This window comes from Typha angustifolia, chromosome 11 (assembly GCF_048772165.1).
Source record: "Typha angustifolia cultivar Huaian chromosome 11, ASM4877216v1, whole genome shotgun sequence".
In the NCBI taxonomy this organism is placed as follows: domain Eukaryota; kingdom Viridiplantae; phylum Streptophyta; class Magnoliopsida; order Poales; family Typhaceae; genus Typha; species Typha angustifolia.
In genome coordinates this window covers 2,730,405-2,753,182 of record NC_133249.1, presented here as the reverse complement: position 1 = coordinate 2,753,182, position 22,778 = coordinate 2,730,405, and the positions used below count along the sequence as shown (strand labels likewise).

Here is a 22,778-nt window from a genome sequence, read left to right as displayed (position 1 = left end):
CATTTATAACTGAATTCTATGAGGGGTATGTTAGATTTTCTATTTCCTATTCCATTAGTTGATGTTAGATTAAAATTAACACAAGATATTTTTGAGACAATAAAAGCAAAATCTAGGTAAAGATTAAAAAGGTAGAGTGTGAAACTGTGAAGGATAATAAATGCAAAGAGTTCCCTCAAGTTTGTTCTTACTCCTGCCATATTTTTCAAAGCAGCACCTCGGAGAGGTACTAAATGCCTGTTCATAAGCAGTAGCGATTCCCTCTCAAAAATCTCAAATAGTCTCACAGATCCATCTCTCCAGTTGGCCGAACATTACATCAACCATACCCAGATGAAAGGAAATGACAAATTGGATGATGTAATGCCCAACCAATAGAGAGTAGTTGCCCATTAATCATTGCATTGAACTGTATGGGATATTGCAGGAAATTTTAATTGAAAAGGTTGCACCTTGATGTATAATTTTCAATTCATCCTTTTATTAGCACCACAGAGAATAATATCATTTAGATATCAAACTAGAAGAATAATAGATTACAAGTTAGTTTAGTGTACCATATTATCAAATTGACATAATGGACAAAGTAATGCTAGATTTTCTTTTATAGAGAAGAAGCCAGATAGGCTATAAATTTTATTAGCATTCAAACAATTACAATAAGATATATAAATAAGAGAAAAGATAGAATAACGATACTTTGATACTAAAAAAATAATGATAAAATACACTTCAGTAGATTCATAGATGCAGGAGACCTCTGAGTCAACCTACGATCCAAGGCATGGTGCTGTGATCTCTAAAGGCCAAAGATATCAACCTACTAATAAAAAATAAAAAGATATAGACAATATGCACCCTCACCACCAGCACCAGACAATATTCACCCTCACCACCAGCACCGATGACGCCCGGAGAAGCGGGGAGGGGTTATCATTAGGCTTTCCCACGCAAACTCGGCCCAAACCCACTTGGTTTGGGTCCGGCACGACTCGAGCCCGAAACTGTAGTAGACAATATGAGCTAAGCTTTTGCTCAGTTAGCTTTGGCCCAAAAGCCCGACTCGCTACGTCTATTCATGGTCAGACTCATAATAATATATATATTTTTTTATAATCTTTTTTAGTCCGACATTGAATTTAATAAACTAGATATTAATATATAGATATATTTCTATAAAAAATAATTAAAATATCTTCATAGAGGCCCATTATATTTGATCCAATAAAATATAATATTTTTTAAATTGAACTTGTTCTGTTATTTGTTACGCTTAACCCAAGCCGGATATTTATAGACTAGTGGACGGTAACAGACTAAATAAATCCGACCCGGCTATCCAGTTAGCTCAAAAAGTCCGACTCGACCCTCTCAACGATCACTTCAAGGGTAAGAGAAGAAATACCTTCTCCTCCCTTCCAAAAGGATAGATTCCAAATGAGAAAAGGACCACAGAAATCTTCCTCACTCCTCGCTGCACAATTCAAGGCTCCTTTGCACGGAGAAGGGGAGAGGAAGAAAGGTCATGCCTCGGCACGGAGAAGACAACCTTTTCCTCCCTCCCTCTAACCGTTCCGGCCAGGAGAGACGAGACGGGAAAGTTTACGGTTACGATGGTGCGACCCTATACAGCCCGTGAGAGAAAAAATCATCTATTTCTCAAGAATGTAAGTGATAGTTCTTAATATTTGAACTTCTTTTTTATATTTAAACTAAATTGACGCACTTGCTACTTACTCTTCCTTTTTTTTTTTATCTTCTTTAAACTAACATAGAATATCAGGTTGGTTTAAATGTACAAATATCAACAACAACAGCAAGATGGAAAAATAATTGGTTTTATTGCTAAACAAATTAAAAATATACACACAAAGTAGAAATCCAAGCAATCACCCTACAAATTTTGCTGGTACTACTACTGTATGTACTTGGCTCTGCTCAGCAATCTGAGTCTTCCCATCTTTTCGTCCCCTCATCCAATCAATCTCCTCCATCTTGAGTCACTCAAGACGGCGGGAAGAAGCGGTTGAGGTTGAACGGCAGAGTGTAGAACTCTTCGTTCCTGCTGTCTCCCTTGAACGTCCGGAATCTGACCCACCACGGCATCCCTCTATCTCTCGCTGTATCCTTGAAGTCGAGAGTGTTATCCAAGAAAACGGCAACGATTAATGCAACAGTCGGTGGGGAGGAGAAGATTGTGTTAATGTAGTCATTGAACTGCATTCACTTAAATTCATGAGAAACTGGAGAATATATATATCAGAAATTTGATCCAATCTATTATCTGCAACCAAAAGACAAATATATGTGGGAGGTGTACAAACCCATCCAGCCTTTGTGTGAGCAGGACCATGCTGCGCGCTCATGCTGTAGCGGAAGAAGTACTCAGGAATAGATAGACCAAGGAAAAGTGAGACGCCGGCAATGAAGAGGTTGCGCATTGAGTTCATATTAGTGAACTGTAAGAAGGAGAGCCCTACCGCCGCTGAGAACATTGCATCAATAGTATTAGATTATAAAACAAGAAACTTTTAAGTTTGGAACACCGGCAATGAAGAAGGTTTTTGGCTACAACTATAGATAAAAATACTTACCAACAAGCCCAAACAGAACACAATATACGGCAGCGAAGATTGTAAATGGGATCGAAGCAAACAATGCTCCAAATTTTCCTAGAGCAACAAAAGAGTAATCTGTAATTATTGCAGCTTAAGTACTTCGATTAGTGCATTATGGCTTAGATGATAGCTCACCCAATATAGAGAAGAAGATCATGAAACCAGCTGAAATCTGTATGACTCTACGGCTTCCAACTCTCGTAGATCCTAGAAGCCCAACATTCTCCCTGCATTGTTTACCATATTGATTCATAACAATTTTCAATATGATGAAAATTGATGAACTAAGAATCATGCACTTACACTGAGACAGTAGAGCCAGTCACTGTGCCAAATAGCCCATCCAGTAGTATGCCAATTCCCTATTTGTTTACAAAGTAAATCATGCGACACCGTCGATGTGATCAATCCAAATTACTTCATAAGTAGGACAGAGAAGCTTGAATACTAGCTGAAGTTTACTCACCTGCCACCCAATGCCCCTGCTCAGGACGTGAGCCGGAGGTGGTGTTGCACTTGCTAGTCGCGCTGCAGCTTTGTAGGCACCCGTTGACTAAAAGATGAGGAGGTTCCTATTAGCTCAACCTCACTAGAAAGCCCGCAATAAATTACTCTACATACCAACCAGTGTACATTACCTCTATCAACGATACTAATACAGCAGCCATCATCCCGAAAGAATGACCAGCATCAAATGTTGGGGCACCCCATTGCAATGGGTAAGGGATCTTTATCCTGGAATCACCTATATTTTAGCATACGCAGAAACAAAAGGATGAGAGGGGAGTAAAAGGGGGATGAGCACTAACCATGGAGCAGAGGAGATGAGATTGGCACGGTCCGTGCGGCAATTGACCTGTGTGAGTTCAGGGCTATGTTTATATGCACCACTTGCTGTGAGGATGTGGGCATAGGCCCAGATGAGAGTAATAGAGATCAGAAGAGAGAACCTCTCCAGTATGGGCACATGCTTAGCATGTATATGCTTCAGATACTGAGAAAGGAGGAAACAAGAGATCAAGATGGTTTAGCATTGTTGTGCAAACAATTACACTATAGTTATGGAAACAGGAACTAATGTGAATCTTTTTTATTTAACCTGAGAAAATGCAATGAATAGGAGCAGCATTGGTAGACCAATCTCCACACATCTCCCAACCTAATGCAAAGGTATTCACAGATTAGAATATTAGATGTAACCAATGCAGAATATTGGTTGTTTTAAAAGCATAACTTTCTTGGAAGGATTTCCTAATGTATATATAATCTGTATGTTTATATAAGTTTGGAGAACAAATTTTGCATATCATTAAGAACCTACCAAAGAAACGCGATGTCACTTGTAATGGTCCTTTCTGCTTTATTTACATAAGCAGGTCACAACAGAAAGGAAATATCCTACTAATTTAAAGAAGATTCATAAAAGACACTTTCTTATAATATAGAAAAGGTAATCCAAAGGTTAAAGCATAAGAAAACTCTAAACTAGAAATTTACTTTTAGACCGTCTAATTGTCTGACCACTTCACCAGATCTGGCATTCCTATAGTTTGCTAGCAATTAAAATTTTGTAGTTTACAAGAAAAATACACAATTGAGATAACTAAAAGAAGACGACAAATTCTACGGCAGAAAGATCAAAAGAAAAAGCAATTGAAGTGGTACCACAGGGAATCCTCTGTCGAATAGGCCAAACCCCACCAATGCAACCACAGGAACCATTCCCAGCGGGCTGAAAAATCTGAACCACATAAGAAATCATTATCTTCATCATCTCATTTTGAGTTCCTCGCATCATTATCGCCATATTAGAGTACTAATTTTGACTAAACTTGCAGCATATGGCATCACTATATCATTTTCAGATAAAATTCGGACCAATTCTAATTTCTAAACTGAGGTTCACAAAAAATGGGCGGTGTAAAGTCTCCATAGTGGTGTACATATAATATAGTGATGATTGATAAATTGAGGCCCACCATGGGCAACACACCATGCCAAAAGTTGCATGCATAGATAGAAAGATAAAAAGGTAAGGAGTAGCTCATGTACCTGGAGCATATGCCCCACAACTGGCTGTAACCCAGAATAATCTGAATGCTAGAAGAGACTATCAATGCCCCTTGTATGGCCCTCATCGTCTGTAGGAATCTCTGGTCATGAGAGAAAACAAAGCAGCACTCAATATTGGGCAGATAAATGTGCTTGCTGGATAATTTACGTATAAAAGGGTGATCATATAAAGTCAAAAAAGTACTGCAATCAAGTAAAGCTAGACTAGAAAAGTAGCTCACTCACATCATGGTCATCGGGTATTTGAGCTAGAGAAGAGTCGTGTATTATTGAGATGATAGGGACTACGAATGCAAACGAGCCGCCGATAACAGTGGGAAGACGAGTACCAAATAATGTTTGCAGCAATGTGTTTATTCCAGTCACAAAGAGTAATGTCTGAACCACCCTGACCTTATCATCCTGCATTTAAATCAAGACCGCCGTTAAAGCCAAAAATAATAGGCATATGCCATTAACAACAACAACAACAACAACAACAACAACAACAACAACAACAACAACAACATGCTGATTGGGTCTTCTTTGTTCTTTTAAATATGTAAATACTTACACCACATGGAATGGATATTTGAGAGAATCACACTTCATATAGCTAAAGGATGAATTAGAAGTCCAAACTTTGAGTATGTCGTATAGGTAACAAACATTTGTAGCACATAACCCAACAGTATATCCTCAAAAAGTCAAAAGTTTTCAGTTCAATGAAGTGCTTTAACCATTGGAACGGCAAGAAAACATGACAAACTGATAGGGCAAACATGTTCGACATGATCACCCTCCCATCTTGCCGAAAGAGAAAAACAAAAAAGGACACAATAAATAGCTAGATTGTACTCTCAGTCCCCTTCAACAATCAGCCATATATGTTCAATAATAGAATGTTAACAGACCCAACTTGTTCTACATATGCTTCTACGAAATTTTATGAACGACTTAGTTGTTATCCTTCCACTACCAAAACTAATGAGATGGCTTAGTCTATGTAAATTGCGGGAGACTAAATCTCACATCACTTCCTCCCATTCTGGGAACCAGCAAGGTGGGAATCATCACAGCCGTACCCAGCGCTAATATGTAGTGCTGAAAGCCCAAAGCAATTGCTTCTCCTACAAGAAATCACAAAACCAGATTATGATCAGACTTGTTTACATCGAAGAGAAAGAAAGAACTCGGAAACCGGAAGAAACAGTAAGTCATCTAACATACCCCACGATGGGTTGGAGTCTATGCAATACTCAAAGCCCTGCAGCTGATCCATGGGCAGATGAGTGATCTCCTCCGGTTTAATTTCCGCCATCTCAAGCAAAAAATTCGACAAAAACACTAGGAGAAATCACCAAAACCAAATAAAGATCACAACTTTCTTCGATTAGAGCAGTTACTCAAGCGGAGGAGAAGAACCCAGATGGAATTTCTCTTTGAGGGATACCAAGAGCAGGGAATCAATCAACAAAACAAGGCAAAAGGAAGCAGAGGCAAGAAAGGCTGAAGAATTATTTAGAAAGCTGTGGGGATGATGAAAAAGAAGGAAGAGGGAAAGTGGCTTGAACTAGAGAGATAAAAAGAGAGTGATAAGGGCTGTGAGCTTAGAGAGAGAGAGAGAGAGAGAGAGCGACACTCGCCACCCACCCCCACTCTCCTTTATATGCTGCTTCCTTTTTATCTCTTTCTCTCAAGCTCTGGCAAATGGCCCGTTGGTGATTTTATGACCAAAATGCCCCTTCACAGTTCCCACGTTAAATGCTCCAAGGACTATAGGAAAAAAAAATTAAAAGTGGGAAAAGAAAAGTTACCGTTGCTTGTCGTCGTGTCTGATTGGTTTCTGAGGAAAAATGAATTAAAAAAAAGAGTAGGCTCTGGCAACTGGCATGGCATTTATGTTGGTCTCCAGATTCAGTGTGAAGTAATTTGCCCAATGCTTGAATTGGAATTCAAATGAGAAAATAAAGGGCATAGGAGAACAATCCATGTTAACAGTGCAGTAATCTCTCTATTTCTTTTTTGTACATTGCACTGCAGTCTCTTTTTACGTACTCATTTTAGTGTTTCTATGAAATGATTAAAAATTGACTGATTACTAGTTGCATCATTAAGTGACAATATTCTAATCTATTTGTTGGCCAAAAACCTCAAAAAGGACTTCAAAAAATAGTCAGTAGAGTGGAGAATACAATGACTATTCTCAAAGAGTTGAATGCCATGACAGATTTCTAGTGTTCCATACTTCCAGGAAGAATCCTTGTAGTTGAGTCACACCAGTTGAATGCAAAGAAATGGAAGAATCAAATACTGGAAACATAACCAAGACAATTACTGCTGCAATCTTCTTAAATTAGAAGGAATCTATTGGTTAAGATCTTAGAACGTTTTTTTTTTTTAAAAAAAAAAGATCTTGTACAAATCATTACACTTAAATTCGTTCCTTATCATTAATATTTGGAGTACCAGATATCTTGAGAAATGAATGAGTAACTATATCAATGACTATTGAAAAGAGTCATCAAATTGTCAAGCAGATGTGATATCCACCAAATCTGAAGTACTCATCCTTGAGGTGGATTTGCTTACTCGAGGATTTGCTAGAAAACAAGAAGCCGCTTGGATCCGAATCGAATATTGGAAAATGTTATTCCTATCATCCAAGTTTTTCTTTCTTCCCTCCTTTGATTTGAACCGTTTCAGCCTTTTTCAATACCATCCATCGTACTGACACCAATATAATAAGCAAACTTAATGGCCTTCCTACTTCACGCCTCCCCAAATGGTCATATTATATTGTCCTTTTTTTAACAAGAAGATTTTCTAATGTCTAAGTTTTAAAATTATATAACACGAGAATACCTCTTCAATTCTGCCATGGACAAAGGAGCTTACTGCTTACACGCTGGAAAAAGGAAGACGAGTGAGTCAGCTTAATAATGACAAGTGGACTGAGGTCGGTGATCTGAGTCAGCATCGACGGTGAGAGACGCAGCGGCGAATCTTCCAACGACTATATCGACCTTTTAAAGTTAGTTTAACAGACCCAAGCGTTAAATACCCAGTTCTCACCCTTTGGTACACAGGTAACGCTCATTTAGGTGTGGGTTCCATGCAATGATGCAGGCGTCCCTTCTTTTACCTTTACCATGGCCTAACTTCTAAGCATTTGAAGGAGGATGACGGCTATTGTACCTCAGTAATCGAATTCTCATTTTAAATTTTTTTTTTTTTTAAAAAGGGAACTTATTCTATCAATCCATGGCATAGAGGGTGAATGTTAAATAGAATTTTGACTGAAGTGTCAATATTTATGATTTAACCCCATTATGAGATGTTTCTAGAAAGAATTTGTCTTATTATTTCAACTTAAATATTAAGAAAAATTAACCGCTTTGTGTAACTGATAATTAGTCTATGAGCTTGTGACCCTACGATGGGTCAATCACCATTGGCTTGAATTCTCCAATTTATTGAATAAAATCCAATCTCTTTTAATAGCATCCGGAACACATCATAGGTGATCATTGACTTCACCAGGCACCTACTAAACAATGTAGAAAAGCTTAGTCCTGGTTCCCTTGATAACCAAGTGACTACAAAAAGAAAAGAGGGCAGATTCTAAGATTGAGAAAAGCAAGAAAAGAATAATAATAGTCATCAAGATAAGGAGTGAGGTGGAACACTTGTCAACTTTGTGAGTGTTTTTTCGATAGATTCCTCCTCTTTCGGCGGCCTCTTTACTTCAAATATATGGGTGTGGACTGTAGCTGATAGGTTCTTCCATGAATTCTTTTTCCCACTATTTGGCTCACGTAAAACATGCTCAACTAAAATACGGAGGACACGTCTAAATCATCTCAACTAATCCCGTAAAACGAATCCTCAAATGACAAACGTGTACCACGCTAGTTCTTTCCCCCCTATTTCTACAAACATCAATAATCACCCTAAACATCTTCATCCCATATCTCATGTTGCTAAGTTCTTTTCTTGTATAGTACATAATGACACTGTTGTAAATAATGTTATCTGAAAAACTCGGCCAGATAATGTCTCCTCTTCTCCCCAAACTTGCAGTAAACGTTTATAGATGGTACTGCCCTGCATTAGTAACTTGCTGGATTTCTCCAGGTCCGTCAAACTTCACGTGGAAATGTAGAGGATGACCACATAGCTGCGTCTCCATGTCAGGAAATGCATGGAACAAAAAACTGTTTGCCAGCTAGGCCTCATCTATTAATCCTGCTAAAAAGGAAGTGGAAAAGGAGAAAGATTCAACTATTGATGAATATATTGTTCAATTCCTAATATTATATATGCATATAATATCTGACAGAAAAATCCTGGGGTGGACGAACTACTCTCACAAGTATAGATTTCTCATTAGCAAAGATATAGTGACAAGGTGTACGATTAGAACACTTTCAACATGTTACAGAAATAAGTCGAAGCACCACCTTTCTTGTTCTGCAAGGATGAGACGCAGATCATGATCTTTTGTCAAACCTTCTCTCACTTGTCCTTTTCTCTTCAGCTTCCCTTCTCTTCTGCTGCCTGCAATTGAAATTAACAGAAAGAATCACTTGATATAGTCTGGCTATGCCTTGACATGGCAAAGATACAAGTCTAGTAATCATCAAAAGATGTACATCCAATTTTTACACAATCAGATCTCTCTTTCTTTTGAAGAAAATGATCAAGTACTAGTTCGTAATGTTCTACAATCAGATCTCTACAGCTTCATATAGAGACTGCTGTATCTCTCCTACCCTTTATGGGTACTTGATTTAGTCAATTATAATTGTATATCTAAATCAAAAACTCTAATGGACAAGAATAATGCATTGGACAATTCAATGGTTTTTTATAACAGACAAATGATTTAAATTTTTGTACTCAGTTGTTTAGAGCTGGGGAGGTAGAGTAAAGAAGGGCATTTTTAGGTGCCATGTGGATGGTCATATGATGCACTTCCTTGACATTCCAAGAGAAATCTATTAACAGAAACAAGACTTTAATCTTGCATAAATTAAAAGGATAGACAATAATGAAGGTTTGAGCAACAATATAAGAAACCCAGCATTTAAGATTGCTAAAGTGGAGAAGTCATGAGTCATTGTAGGTGAACAAAAGAAGGTTGGATAATCAATTAAAATTATTGGTATAAGAAAGTAAATATGAAAATCTGAAGAAGGCTAGTGAAGAGGCGCCTCAATATGTTTCAGGGACATGAGTGGAAGTACTTAAATTAACAGATGAAAGTTTGTGAGTGTTTTAACTTGGAATAGCACAGAAGGTTAGCCGGCCACTAATTATTACAAGTAAGAACTCATAAAGTTGATAATAAATTACTGGAAAATTTTTGATGGACTATATTACAAGGCAGATATACAGATGTAAGAACTCACTGATTTGTCATCATCAGAATGGAAACAAGTCATATATGCCTTGTCTCCTAGCATAGTCCAACATGAATAATTTATAAACTAACTAATTTAATATTAAATATACTGACCATTCAATTAGCATTTAAGAACTAACCGCTGCCTCATCAAACACATAAAAATCTCTTTCTATTTTGTCAAAAACAGGAGACTTGAAGAGACGAACACTCTTGGTACCAATAAGACTTACGCAAAAGCAGTATATCCAGCACCAGCATTGGCAGCAGTTAGAAGTGCTGCATGAACTCCAACTGTCGATAATTTATCATGTCCAGCAGAAAGTGTGCTACTCTTTACATCATCATCAATCTAAATAGCAAAAATAATATATATTAGTACAATATTTACTTCTAAATCACAACATTTACATTTAAGATTATATATACAAGAATTAACTCAACCTTATCCCATTTTGTTTTCTTGCTTTGCCTAATATCTTTCATTGCAGCATCTACAGTTGCTGGAACTGGTGGTAATCCACTGCTAGCTACAGCCGAAGTGCCAACAACTGGCCATAAAATAAGCAAGATAGAAAAGACATCAACTACTGTCAGAACACATCTCGAAGTGACCAAAGGCACACCTAGAAACAAAGAGAAATTCTAGTGCGTATAAATAATAGTACCTGGAATCTGTGCCCTTGTCTTCAGTATTGGTGCGACCATAGAAGGTTGTGTTGGTCCTGCAACAAAATCGACTTTCTGGCTTTTTTTCCTTTCCTGCTCCTTCCGTTCCAATTCACGCTTCATGTCAGCCTCTGTAATAAAAACATAATCCATGTCAAAAGTCATGGTTTAAAAGTAACGCGACTGGTAGCATATAGACTTGGAAAGCGAGAAAAAAGAGAGAGAGAGAGAGAGAGAGAAAGAGGAACATCACAAGCATATAATTCATATATTAAGACATACTCAGTAATTACAGATACATAACTCACATGGAAATTGGCTCTTTACAGGAAATTCCAGTAAAGTAAGTTCATTAGTTCAATGTGGTTTCCTTTAATATATCATGAAAAATTTGTCATTAGTGTTCTTTATTGTGAGTGAATAAATTGGAGATACACTTCCTTATATACAACCAAATGTTACAACCTCTCAATTTAAATAAAATTAAAGCACATAAACACAGAGTCTATAGTGTTTTTCCTATGACAAAATATTGCCTTCCAATTTTTATACCTATTTTGAGCATTTGCTTCTGGACCATTGTCCAAAGACTACCTGCAGACCATCCTATTAACTATACAAATTTCAAAATGAAATTTAAAATTATATACTGCACACCAATCATCATCGTCTAGCTACCTGTTATTGGGGAGAAGTAGATTTACATAAAATACTTACGAATCCTTAAGCCAAATAACCTAACTTGCAATAGTTGGTTAGGGTATTGCTAGAATCATCTCTTGAGCCCTATTGTTTACACATCGCCCTTTTCTGGTTATGTATTTTCCAAACTACATTACATAGAAAAATGCAATAGTGTATATCTAAACATACTTCATAGTTCATAGTGCAAAAGTTACACAAATAGAAACAAACTCGAAGGCAGATCTCATCACTGATTAAAATGAACTCAAAAGGACATTTGGATGAATCAACAAAATACAAAAGGAACTCTTAATGACCTATTTCATCATAGTAGTCGCTTTTGTCGTACCCATGAGGGTCAAACACATCCTTACTGAAGCAAGTCCCTATCTGATCTATATCTTGATACCTCACAGCATGCTGCAAGAAATCTGGATTCCTGTAATCCTTTCTATTGCGCAAATCAGCGTTAAAACTTTTCCCGGACTTCTTATATGCAAGAAATCTGTTCATTTTTTGCTGAAACAATGGCACAAAAAATATTAGAATCAGTGACCAAAAAAAGAGGGAAAAAAGTGGGCATGCTAAAGGTACAAGAGTAACAGATAACATGGATCCATGCAATATCTTCTTACATAATCTTTCAGTTACAATTGCATAAAATTTGCACATCAATTTTCTAGTCAAGAAACGCAAGAACCCAATCATTAACAGAGCTTCAAATTCAGTTTAATTAGAATCATCAAAGTACATATAAATACGCAATGTTTTGATTTCTGAAGTGTAGCTAGGTGATTATATGTCTAAAAAAATGAATGCAATCAAATTACAATCATTAGTAAATGAAGTTAAATTCACAAGATTGTAGTATATGAGTAAACACATGTATTAATGGAGTAAAAGAAATCGGTGCGCACAATAATGAAGCGCATCTTAGCTGCCATGGTGTGATATTCATAAGAATGAAGCACGAGTTTATGTGCCAATTTTTAAGTAAACAAAAAATGCTCTATGATATAAACAATTGTACGCTTTATAACAGTATAACACAGCAAATTTTGGAACTTCATAGAAATCCATGTCTACTAGGTTGTATTTGGGCATGAGAAAATAATGAGTAATTTGAAGTAATTCTTTAATTTGTTGCCACAAATACCTGCAACTCCTCAGAGCATTTGGTTGTGACAGGTGGAGGAAGGAAACAACTCAGCGGATCATCCTTTTGCATATCAACTGAAACAGTAGCAGCTTCCTCAGCCTGAGCTACTTCAGGCTTTGTTCCAGTAAAATCCACTGCCATAATGGTCTCAGATTTGACCTGTTCAGGTACATCAGAAGTCTGAGAAGGTTCTAATTGAGTCCTTGGTGTCAGAATATGCACCGTTCCAGGTGGTGTTCTTTCGTCAAGATTTCCTATTAAGAAAAGAAACAGAAGTCAAAGGACAAAGGATGATAACTGAACAATGATTATTGATTACTGAGATCATATCAGATGGTACTTCTATTAAAGACACATTTCTGGAACGATGATGAAGCATCCAAAATTCAGAACAAGAAAGATTAATTATATAAAAATCATGATGTATCTAGCTAATGAGAACTGTGGAATAGAAAGTCCATAAATCATCAGGAACAAATAGATCATTCACAAACTAAATGGGCAAACGGCGCCAGATCCTAAAAGTACTCTGAGATGTAAAAAGTATTGCAATTATTCCTATTAAAATCCAACAGATATCTCACCAAAAGCTTCTGATTTGTATCAATGAGATGAAGATATATTCTTAAGTTAAGGGACCATCAGAACGAATCCAGAGAAAATAGCCAATATAGTTTAATAAATAAAAAAAATTATTGAGTGTCTCACAGCTTTAAATTGATAATCTGTAGTCTGTACCATATTTTGAGTCTAACAAAGCATAGCCATGAATTTATGGTAAATGTACCCATTTACTTTCTTCAAGTATAACCATAGAACACAATTGTGAATTTACAATGGTAATATTTTTTTGAATTCCACCCATAAAATGAGCCATATTACCCTATTTAAATAAAAGAATTCTACAAGGAAAAAAATTTCCTGTATTGCTTAGCATGTGTTCATCAGGAATTGACTGGGTTGGTAGGCCAACAGATGCTATTAGCCATATAAAAGAAATACTATGTTAGGGTCTCAAACAACTTCCTAAAAGAAAATGCTCCTGCAAACAAAAATATACTTTTCTACCTCTTCATTGATAAACGAGAAAAACAATCTGCAATAACGGCTTGCACCTTTTGCGTACAGGTTGGTGAATTTTACAAATTGCGCATGACAATTAACTGTTAAACCACAAGAACAAAAATGTAAGAACCTAAGGATAAATCCCCTGAGGACAAAAAGGTTCTAGATTTTGGTTTATAATTAAGACCAAATGATTTGTCAGCAACACAATCTAATTTGGAGATACCAATCAAATGAGTTACTGCAGATATCAAGGAAGATGTTCACCTGATCTCAATTCAAGCTTGTATAAGTAAGCATCCATTTCTAAGTGCAAATAGACAAGTCATCATGCATGAAAAGTTTGCTGCTGATTTGTTCTAGTATTGATAAAAAGGAGGGCACACATTAATCAACATAGATCAAGCATAAAGCAAGACAACTAAAATGACCGAGTAAACCCTTACCGTCAATAACTTGAACGTCAGCACCGGACACAACACGATCGCCGCTAAGAATCTCCCCCTCCTGTCAAGAACAACTAGAAAGTTTAAGACGGATAAAATAGAAAATAACTCACCAAAACCAGATAAGCCAAAATTTATAGCTACATAATAACACCAATACATTCAAATTCTGTAGCCATAGAAAGAAAAAAATCGAGAAGCACAGATGAGATCAGCTCAAAGATCACCTCCGTCTCGGGAGACATTGCGGCCTCATCGTGCGCGTAGTCCACAATCGCGAGCGCCCTCCTCATCCTCTGCGGATCCAAAGCCTCCGCAATCGAATCAGACCGCGGCGGAGGAGGAGAAGGGGTGGTCAAGGGGAATGGAGAAGAGTGCTGCGACCGAGACAACGGCGGCGTTGGAGCAATGGGGCTCCTTAGGGTTTTATGATCCTCGCCGAGGTCGGCGAGGAAAGGAGATCTAGACTGTGGCAAGGGAGAAGGCTTCTCGAGGGAGGATTCCGACGGCTTCTGTGATCCACCGGAGTCCGACACGCCGGCGGAGTCGTACCGGTCGGGTTCTTCGTGTGTCTCGTCGTCTTCTTCCTCCTCATCGTTGTACGCAGCGGAGAGGAGGGCGATGCCTTCGGTCTCCGCTGCCATGGGAGGTTCTTGGGGAAGAGGAGATGGGCTCGGTGGTCAGGCGGCAGAGAGGAGGAGGAGGAAAGAGACACTTTGCCGATGAAAGAGAAGGGAATTATCGGCGAGAGAGGTTTGCTTCTAGATAGACTCGGTGGAACAAAAAACTAGCCCGAAATCTCGAGACCCAGGTCCGGAGCGGGATAGCCTAGTTACGGTACACCCATGTAGGGCGTGTAACCGGATCGAATCCGATCGAATAGATGGTGAAATTGTACCCGAACCCGTTTAACTTCATCAATTTGGATCCAGATATTTGAATTAAAATTATTTTAATTTAAGCTAATTTTGAACTCGACCTCAAGTAATAGAGTACATAATAATCCACTTAAGTAAAATACAAAAGTATAACCTAATATATAAAGTATTACTAATATGTATATATATATATAATTATTTTGAGCCTTATTAAGCTTACTTGATTAAGCCGATTCATGATCAAACTTGGCTCGAAATTATTTCGGAGTCTATTTTGAAGATTAAGCTCAGTTAGCTTATTTTTTTCATCTAAGCTTGATCAAGTTGGCTGGATTATTTTGCGAGCCCTAGCGATGGCTAATAGTAAGGACAAATAGAGGAAGAGAAGGGAGAGAGAGAAGAGAAGAATAGAGGAAGAAAAAAATATCTGGATAAAGAAAATGAGGAAATGCCTCTTCCCCCTCCGAGCTTTTTGGTGTTGGAGAGGGGAAAAGGCATCAATATTGGCACTTATGGAGAGATTCACAAGGGAAGAAAATTTTTGAACCCTAGTAGTAGAGGTCTACTAGGGTGTAGGTAGGTTTGCTTCTTAGCTAACTCGAATCCTCCGTGGTCATCACGAAATTATCAAAAGTTAGATTTTTTGTGTTTATGTAAAGGCTTTGATAGAATTTTACTTTATTTATGTAGTTTTGAGTTTGATGTAAAGTACTCTATCCCAATAATAATTAAATCATATGTTCATCGCTTCAAACTTGATTTTTATTATAATAGGTATAGATGGACTTATGTCCATAGGTTTTTTTTTTAAAAAAAAGAGAAATTAATCTGCATCATATACCAAATATGGATGAATTTATCGTTCATTTAATGACACTATCTCTAGCATAATAATATATAAAGAATTTTATATGATACCAAAATTTATTCATTGACACCCAACTTATAAGTACTTAGATAGTTAAAGAAAAATATGATGTCAAAGTAATCTCAAATTTATCACTATGTTATATGTATACTCATGTTAAATGTCTACTCAACAAATCACATATAAATAATGTAAACAAACATCAAATTATATAAGTTAGTACAATTGACTCCTGCACATGCTAAACTTATAGTATATTATCTAGTCCACTTGACTCGCTTATCAATAGACCCATTGATTGACACCCCTACTACACCTAACACAGGGGCAACTAGTCCAATGCCCATACTCACCCAAAATAAATACACTAAGAGGGAGAGTAGAATTTAGTAATAAAATCGTTCGCCAATTATCCAACAAATAGCCTATCTCCGTAGATTAAAAGACATCAGCTGTAAGCTTATCATAATGAATCAACATCGTATCAATGCTACTCACCCGAGCCATCAACTCAACATCATCGCACTTCAACATCATCGCACTACCTATGCTGAAGTTATGAGCTGTTGCTCTAGGATGTCTTAACCCTATATCATTGGGTACCTATGGATCCACATCATTTCACCCTTCTACAATTATCTTAATACTTTTAAGGAATTTTACTCTCGTCAATTGCCTGGCAATGACAACCTAACTGTGTAGGATCCATGTATTAATACCTCAAGCGTAGTGTTAGGACCATTTTGTTCGCAATGTCAGTCCTATTGTATTTTTATCTTTTGAGTATGTAAATGGGATGCCAACCCCATGTCTTTTGCATATTATTGTGTGTCTTTTGGTTTCCTTCAAGAGCTCCTTGCGAAGCAACCTTGGAATTGCAATATTAGTGTCGTCGCAACACTAGTTTGGGTTTTTCCCCGCATGTGCCTATAAAACTCATGGGCCAAAATCCAAATGGGGCTTACTTTCAGAACGTAATGCCCCACAAGACCTTTGAACCCCCCGGGTTGCAGAATTGGGGATGCTCATACTTAGTAGTATAGGAGAACTATCGAGAAGCATTAAGTGAGCCAGCTTCGCAACCGAAGTGCCACTGGTTCAATGGTGTTCATTTTGCCCTCGATGGCTATCCTGGCCCTTTAAATTTCTTGTCATTGGCATATCTTGTAACTTCTTTTCTAATTAATAGAGAATCGCAAACTTGTTTGCCAAACATTGTATTTTACTTGTCTTTGCTTTGTCGCAATCCAAAACAGGTGCATCGCTTGGGAAGCGAACGGCTGACTTAACTTTGTTATTTAAAAATTGAGTGCCGCACAGTCTTTGTCTATCTCAAAGACTTAGTCCGTGACAATAGGCTTATGTATTATAGTATAGTTTTCTTGCTTTTTACCATTGTCGGGGAGATGTAATTATTGTTGAGACGAATTAGTTAGACTCCTCAAAGTAGTGCATGTGCACTTGTGGAATGCTATCATGTCAGCCGAATATCAACACAGTAATTAACAAGCATAATTATGAACATCATCAACATAGAATAATTAGGTATTATATTGTATACATTATGTATAAGCAAAGTTTTAACATGACAAATAATTAGTTCTACCATATATAGCTGTGTCACTACCTTTTATTATTAATTATTAGCAAAGGTGATAGTCCACTAGATATGCTAATTTTCTAAATAATGGGAAGGCCCATTCTAACCTTAGTTCAACCCAGAGTTCTGGCTGGTATAAGAGAGATGTGGCTCAATAAGGGGAGCCCCATCACTCTGGCAACCATTCATTGCGTACCACGCACCACACATGTTGGGCTCCATCTCCTTTTTTTTTTTTTTTTTTTTTTTTTTTTTTTGATCTTTTCAAAATTTCACAATAAAAAAGTCAACTTAGACCCGTTAAAAAGGAGAGATTGAAACATAAATAAGTTAAAAAAGGAGGGGGCAACAATAAAAAAATCCCTAAATTTAAATATCACTTTCTCTTAAGCAATCCATGTACGACAAATTGACAATCTATGTATGCTACCTAATAAACCTAAACCTGTCATTGATGTCAATTACTCATATCTATAACTTAGACATTTATATATAATGACCGGTCTAAATATGATTTGAAGCACGACTGTCCTTTACTTGCTTATTGCGTTCGCATTCCTTCAATGTGGTAGAAAAGTTCTCTATAGTCTGCAAAAAGTAAGCCGGACCACTTTCAAGTGATGGAGACATGTGGAAATTGTTACAGTTAGCCAAAATCCATGGATTAAATTTAATGACGACAAGAAAACTACTGTTTAATTAAATTGTAGCAGACTATAACAATAAGCATCGTTTAAATGGATAAGATGAGAGAAGCGGGTTTGTGGCAGTGAGACTTTCAGTTTGGACTAGTCTCACCTTGCCTTCAATATTGGGGACCTTTAACGTGGCGACCGTTTACACGCAAAGGGAATACAAGTTTGCTACGTTCTCCGAAGCAGCTTATCGGCAGTTTACCACCCATTCAAAGGGAACCCAGCACAGGATCTTCTTGTAGAATGTAGATGCCTACATCTACCGAACTCAACTCATTTTGTGTAAGTGTAACCGAGTCCGCCCAGCTGGGTATCATAATGTATACTCACGTCACCCTTTCTTTTTGGCCACGTGTCCGTTAGGCTCAACGACTGGTAAGTGGTAAGCGTTGAGCTGGTCGACTCTCCTCTCTTCCTTTTTCTTTTTAAGCATTTTATTAAGCAACCAAAAGCATCTAATCTTTCCAACAAATTAACGAAGCAATAAACATATCACCACCAGAAGCTACTTGTAAAAAATCCTATCTCTCTCTCTCTCTCTCTCTCTTCTGCACCTTTGGCCTCTTTGCAAATCTCCTCAGTACCGACATAGTTATGGAATACCTTTCGTTTTATAAGGAATATTTCTGCAATTTAAGTAAAATATTATTGTTTCCTCTTTTCTTCTCTGTCCCACAATACAAATTTGCAATAATACAAATTGAACAGCATATTAAGTCAGTCTACCTCGGAATATTCTATTTAAATAAACAGATTGTACTGCTTTTGCAAATATAATTTAAAAAAAATGTAAGAAGACAATTTGCACCCAAAAGAATCCGTTAAGTTTTTAATTTGAGAGGATAATATTATTTTTCACCTTTTTTTACTAGACAATGTCTAGATCGAATCAATATTATTTCTTGCAGTTGGAACTTGGAAGTGAGGAGAAATTTTTTCATCGTAGAATACTGTAAGGATTATATATATATATATATATATATAGTTTATTATATGCAACCCAAAAAGGAAAAAGATTACATAAGTTACGGCGTTTCCAACGACATCTTCCTTTCTCACCACTGCCGGCCGTCTTCTTCTCCACGCCCTAAGTTTTAATCTATAACCAAATCTAGAGGGAGAAAGAGGAGAGAAAGAGAAGAAGAAGCCAACGCCGATGGCGGCGATCCCGGCATCGGCGGAGAAGCGCACGAGGAAGGAGACTCGCGGCCTCCTCCTCGGCCGTTACGACGTCGGCAAGCTCCTTGGCCACGGCACCTTCGCCAAGGTCTACCACGCCCGCCACGCCGTCACCAGCGAGAGCGTTGCGATCAAAGTATTAGACAAGGAGCGCATCCTAAAGGGCGGTCTCGTCGCCCACATCAAGCGCGAGATCTCCATCCTCCGCCGCGTCCGTCACCCGAACATCGTCCAGCTCCACGAGGTCATGGCCACCAAGACCAAGATCTACTTCGTCATGGAGTTCGTCCGAGGCGGCGAGCTCTTCGCGCGGGTCGCCAAGGGCCGGCTCAAGGAGGACACGGCCCGCCGATACTTCCAACAACTCGTCTCCGCCGTCGGATTCTGCCACGCGCGTGGCGTCTTCCACCGCGATCTCAAGCCCGAGAACCTCCTCGTCGACGACAACGGCGACCTCAAAGTCTCCGACTTCGGCCTCTCCGCCGTCTCCGACCAATTGAGGCAAGACGGGCTGCTCCACACCTTCTGCGGCACCCCTGCTTACGTGGCGCCGGAGGTGCTCGGGAGGAAGGGGTACGACGGTGCCAAGGTGGACATTTGGTCCTGTGGGGTTATCTTGTTCGTTCTCATGGCGGGGTACCTCCCCTTCCATGACCAGAATGTGATGGCGATGTATCGGAAGATCTACAAAGGGGAATTCCGATGCCCGCGGTGGTTCTCGTCGGATCTCTCCAAGCTTCTCTCTCGCTTGCTCGATACCAATCCGGAGACGCGAATTACCATTCCTGAAATCATGGATAACCGGTGGTTCAAAAAGGGATTCCGACAGATTAAATTCTATATTGAGGATGACCAATTCCATAGTGTTGATGATGGCTTTACGGACGACGAGGGATCGGGACCCAGCGATCGGCCTCCCGATGATGCCGCATCGGAATCCGGGTCTGAATCAGATTCATCCGTCGCCTCCTGCCCAGCTACTTTGTCGGAGGAGAGGCGCCGGACGCTTCCACGTCCCGCCAGTCTCAACGCCTTTGATATCATATCGTTCTCGAGGGGGTTTGATCTCTCAGGGCTGTTTGAGGAGAGGGGGGAGGAGACGAGGTTCATATCGGGGGAGCCGGTGTCGACGATCATAACAAAATTGGAGGAGATTGCCAAAGTCGTGAGCTTTTCGGTGAGGAAGAAGGATTGGAGAGTGAGCCTGGAGGGAACGAGGGAAGGGGAGAAGGGTCCCTTGACGATAGGCGCAGAGATATTTGAGCTCACACCATCACTTGTGGTGGTGGAGGTGAAGAAGAAGGCGGGGGATAGAGACGAGTATGAGGAGTTCTGTAACAAGGAGCTCAAGCCTGGGTTGCGGCATCTCGTCTACCAGTCGGCTTCCGTTCCCAGCATTGCTTCTGATACAGAGTAGAATGAGGTCAAACTAAGCTACTTTTCCTCTTCTCTCCTTCTTAATATGTCATGTTTTTGCTTTTGCTCTGACAGAAGAAGAAATCTTAATCTGGTTTTCTGTATAGTATCTTTATTTGCGTCATCCCTTCTGGTTCTTGTATTAGAGAGATCAAAGTTGTTATTTATGTATTAGCAAGAAGTACCTGCGTCATTCAGTTTGGAGATCATATATATAATTTGTTCCAATTTCATCTTCTAATATAGAAGAGGGCATGTGTTGATCAAGTTATGATGCAGTGGATTGGACATCTTAGCTTAAAAGGAGGGTGTTTCTTACTGCAATTTTTAGGTATTCCATCCTCTACTTATGCCTTGTAAATGTATTTCATTTACTTCTGATTTGGTTCATACGTATACTTTAGTTAGTAACTGCAGATTTTGAGACTATGATCACCCTGCATTCTATCGTTTCAGCAGTATGTGGTGAAATATTTGAAAGTAGATCTCCTTGAGATAAGTATTGCTGTCCATGGCAAACTAGTGCTTAGGATGAACTAGGAAGTCTTTTGGACTGTTCAGCACTATAAGAAATAAACCCCTTGGAAAAATTAGCATCTCATTCCATCTAATCTACAAAACTTGAGTTGTCAAAGTTATTTTACAAGTTCTTCTTATCTGAGGTCTAACCCTACATTTTTTTTTTTCCTTTCTCTTGCTCCAATCTTGCATCCAAGATATCATGATTTCTCAGCCATAAATCCTTTTCTATTCTTTACTAGCAGGAGATTCTCATCTAGCCTGTTAAAATACTTGAACCTGTTTGAAACTCTACCAAATCCATCGCTGCATCTTCTTTCAAAGTCTCTTGCGGTTCACTATTTTTGAAGTGTTTAATCACGCTAACCTCTTCATCTAGCAGGACTCTATTTTGGGCAGCAAAATTGTGTCATATTTTGCTACAATCGATCACTTTGACAATAATTGGATGTCCATTTAGGTGCCTGTATCTTTTAACTGCCTATCTTAATTAGTCTGTTCTATCATGTATTACATATTAATGCTGCTAAGATTTAGTTTAGAAGTTTCGTCAAAAATTATGTTTAGGAAACAGTTGTTCTTCTGTTTAGTATCTGTGTACAGTTGAAGTTTGATGCGTTGTAAATTCAAACTGTGATTCATTGTATACTCATGCAAACAGTATTAAAGATAGAGAATTACAACATAAGGAACCGCTCAAAATTTAGCTGCTTACAGATCTTCTTTTGACAGGTGTGGTAGAATAAAGAAGAAAGGATCAGCAAATTCTAACTGATAGATGAAAGGACTTCGATTAATAAGTCAACTCCAACATATGTAATGCATCTTAATCCTTAAGCTGAGTAGATGGGTTCTTGTATTTGGGTTGAAGGGCCATATACTGTAACTAAGAAAGAAAGCCTATTCTGGGAGCATGAAGAAGGATCCCCTTGAAAAAGCTACAGTTGTTAAGGACATGAAGCGCAAGATTGGCATCAAGATTCAGGTCTACATGATAAATACTTGGGAGTTCTAAGATACTCCTTTTCGGAAGCTTCTTGTGCCATGTGAAGTCTTCGTATTCATGATAGTCTAACATCTACCGCTATGCATGTTCCAAATCTGAAGCAAGAACTTTTCTCAACAAGGGTCGTTAGATGCAGCTAATCAAGAATCACCTGCAACAGTTACAAGTGAAATACATCCGAATTTAAGTGTATATGAATTTCAAAATTTTCAGAGTCAAAATTTCTCTAGATGTCAAGAGGACCGTTTATGTAGGAATCCATGGTTGGATTGTTGATGTAGAAGATTGAATCAGTGCTTTAGATATGGCTTTTATGTTTACGAATGCATTCAATTAAGTTCTGAATGAAGGATTGGTTTATTTTTACAGTTGAAGTTGACAGCATGCAATCAGAGGGTCAGATTTGGCACTTTATACTGAATGGTTGTGAAATCAAACTTTGAACGGTGTGGTATCAATATATCATGCTCAGGGTAGGTGGTCAACTATGAGTCATACTTTAATTTGGAAGATGAAG

The 22,778-nt window shown here is 38.4% G+C and overlaps 3 protein-coding genes across 6 annotated transcripts; 1 reads left to right on the top strand and 2 right to left on the bottom strand.

The window, feature by feature from the left end:
* Positions 1–1,822: 1,822 nt before the first annotated feature.
* LOC140770918 (nucleobase-ascorbate transporter 2-like) lies at positions 1,823–6,309 on the bottom strand. Its single transcript, XM_073112247.1, has 14 exons — positions 5,901–6,309; positions 5,703–5,800; positions 4,917–5,093; positions 4,671–4,771; positions 4,284–4,359; positions 3,718–3,777; positions 3,428–3,612; positions 3,257–3,353; positions 3,085–3,171; positions 2,922–2,980; positions 2,754–2,845; positions 2,595–2,672; positions 2,325–2,485; positions 1,823–2,217 (listed from the first exon to the last, which is right to left on the bottom strand). The coding sequence occupies exons 1-14, from the start codon at positions 5,989–5,991 to the stop codon at positions 2,005–2,007; spliced, it is 1,575 nt and encodes a 524-aa protein (XP_072968348.1). The 5' UTR covers positions 5,992–6,309; the 3' UTR covers positions 1,823–2,004.
* Positions 6,310–8,144: 1,835 nt separating this feature from the next.
* Positions 8,145–14,906, bottom strand: LOC140770695 (uncharacterized). Of its 3 annotated transcripts, none has more exons than XM_073111949.1 (9): positions 14,328–14,906; positions 14,101–14,161; positions 12,587–12,843; positions 11,748–11,949; positions 10,746–10,877; positions 10,522–10,628; positions 10,311–10,429; positions 9,134–9,230; positions 8,145–8,921 (listed from the first exon to the last, which is right to left on the bottom strand). In XM_073111949.1, exons 1-8 carry the CDS (start codon positions 14,742–14,744, stop codon positions 9,164–9,166), a joined length of 1,362 nt encoding a protein of 453 aa, XP_072968050.1. In that variant the 5' UTR covers positions 14,745–14,906; the 3' UTR covers positions 8,145–8,921; positions 9,134–9,163. The 3 variants fall into 3 exon arrangements, with proteins under 3 accessions (XP_072968050.1, XP_072968048.1, XP_072968047.1); XM_073111947.1 differs by having other exon boundaries at positions 8,146–8,918; XM_073111946.1 differs by lacking the exon at positions 8,145–8,921 and having other exon boundaries at positions 8,948–9,230.
* A 4,242-nt stretch (positions 14,907–19,148) lies between these two features.
* LOC140770237 (CBL-interacting protein kinase 19-like) lies at positions 19,149–22,675 on the top strand. Of its 2 annotated transcripts, XR_012106009.1 has the most exons (3): positions 19,149–20,743; positions 20,983–21,067; positions 21,988–22,675. XR_012106009.1 is itself a non-coding variant. In XM_073111316.1 (2 exons), the coding sequence occupies exon 1, from the start codon at positions 19,298–19,300 to the stop codon at positions 20,735–20,737; it is 1,440 nt and encodes a 479-aa protein (XP_072967417.1). In that variant the 5' UTR covers positions 19,149–19,297; the 3' UTR covers positions 20,738–20,743; positions 21,988–22,675. The 2 variants fall into 2 exon arrangements, 1 of the variants encoding a protein (XP_072967417.1); XM_073111316.1 differs by lacking the exon at positions 20,983–21,067.
* Positions 22,676–22,778: the final 103 nt, after the last annotated feature.

What these genes read in the sequence shown, in the direction of transcription:
- LOC140770237 (XM_073111316.1), top strand. Translation starts at nt 19,298, where the DNA reads ATGGCGGCGATCCCGGCATCGGCGGAGAAGCGCACGAGGAAGGAGACT.
- LOC140770918 (XM_073112247.1), bottom strand. Translation starts at nt 5,991, where the DNA reads ATGGCGGAAATTAAACCGGAGGAGATCACTCATCTGCCCATGGATCAG. An exon ending in CCAGAATGGGAGGAAGTGAT is followed by an intron (nt 5,094 to 5,702) that starts GTGAGATTTAGT and finishes ATTTAAATGCAG; the next exon opens with GATGATAAGGTCAGGGTGGT. An exon ending in GATCTTCTTCTCTATATTGG is followed by an intron (nt 2,673 to 2,753) that starts GTGAGCTATCAT and finishes TTGTTGCTCTAG; the next exon opens with GAAAATTTGGAGCATTGTTT.
- LOC140770695 (XM_073111949.1), bottom strand. Translation starts at nt 14,744, where the DNA reads ATGGCAGCGGAGACCGAAGGCATCGCCCTCCTCTCCGCTGCGTACAAC. An exon ending in TGACGTTCAAGTTATTGACG is followed by an intron (nt 12,844 to 14,100) that starts GTAAGGGTTTAC and finishes TTTTCTTAATAG; the next exon opens with GAAATCTTGACGAAAGAACA. An exon ending in AGAAAACAAAATGGGATAAG is followed by an intron (nt 10,430 to 10,521) that starts GTTGAGTTAATT and finishes TTTGCTATTTAG; the next exon opens with ATTGATGATGATGTAAAGAG.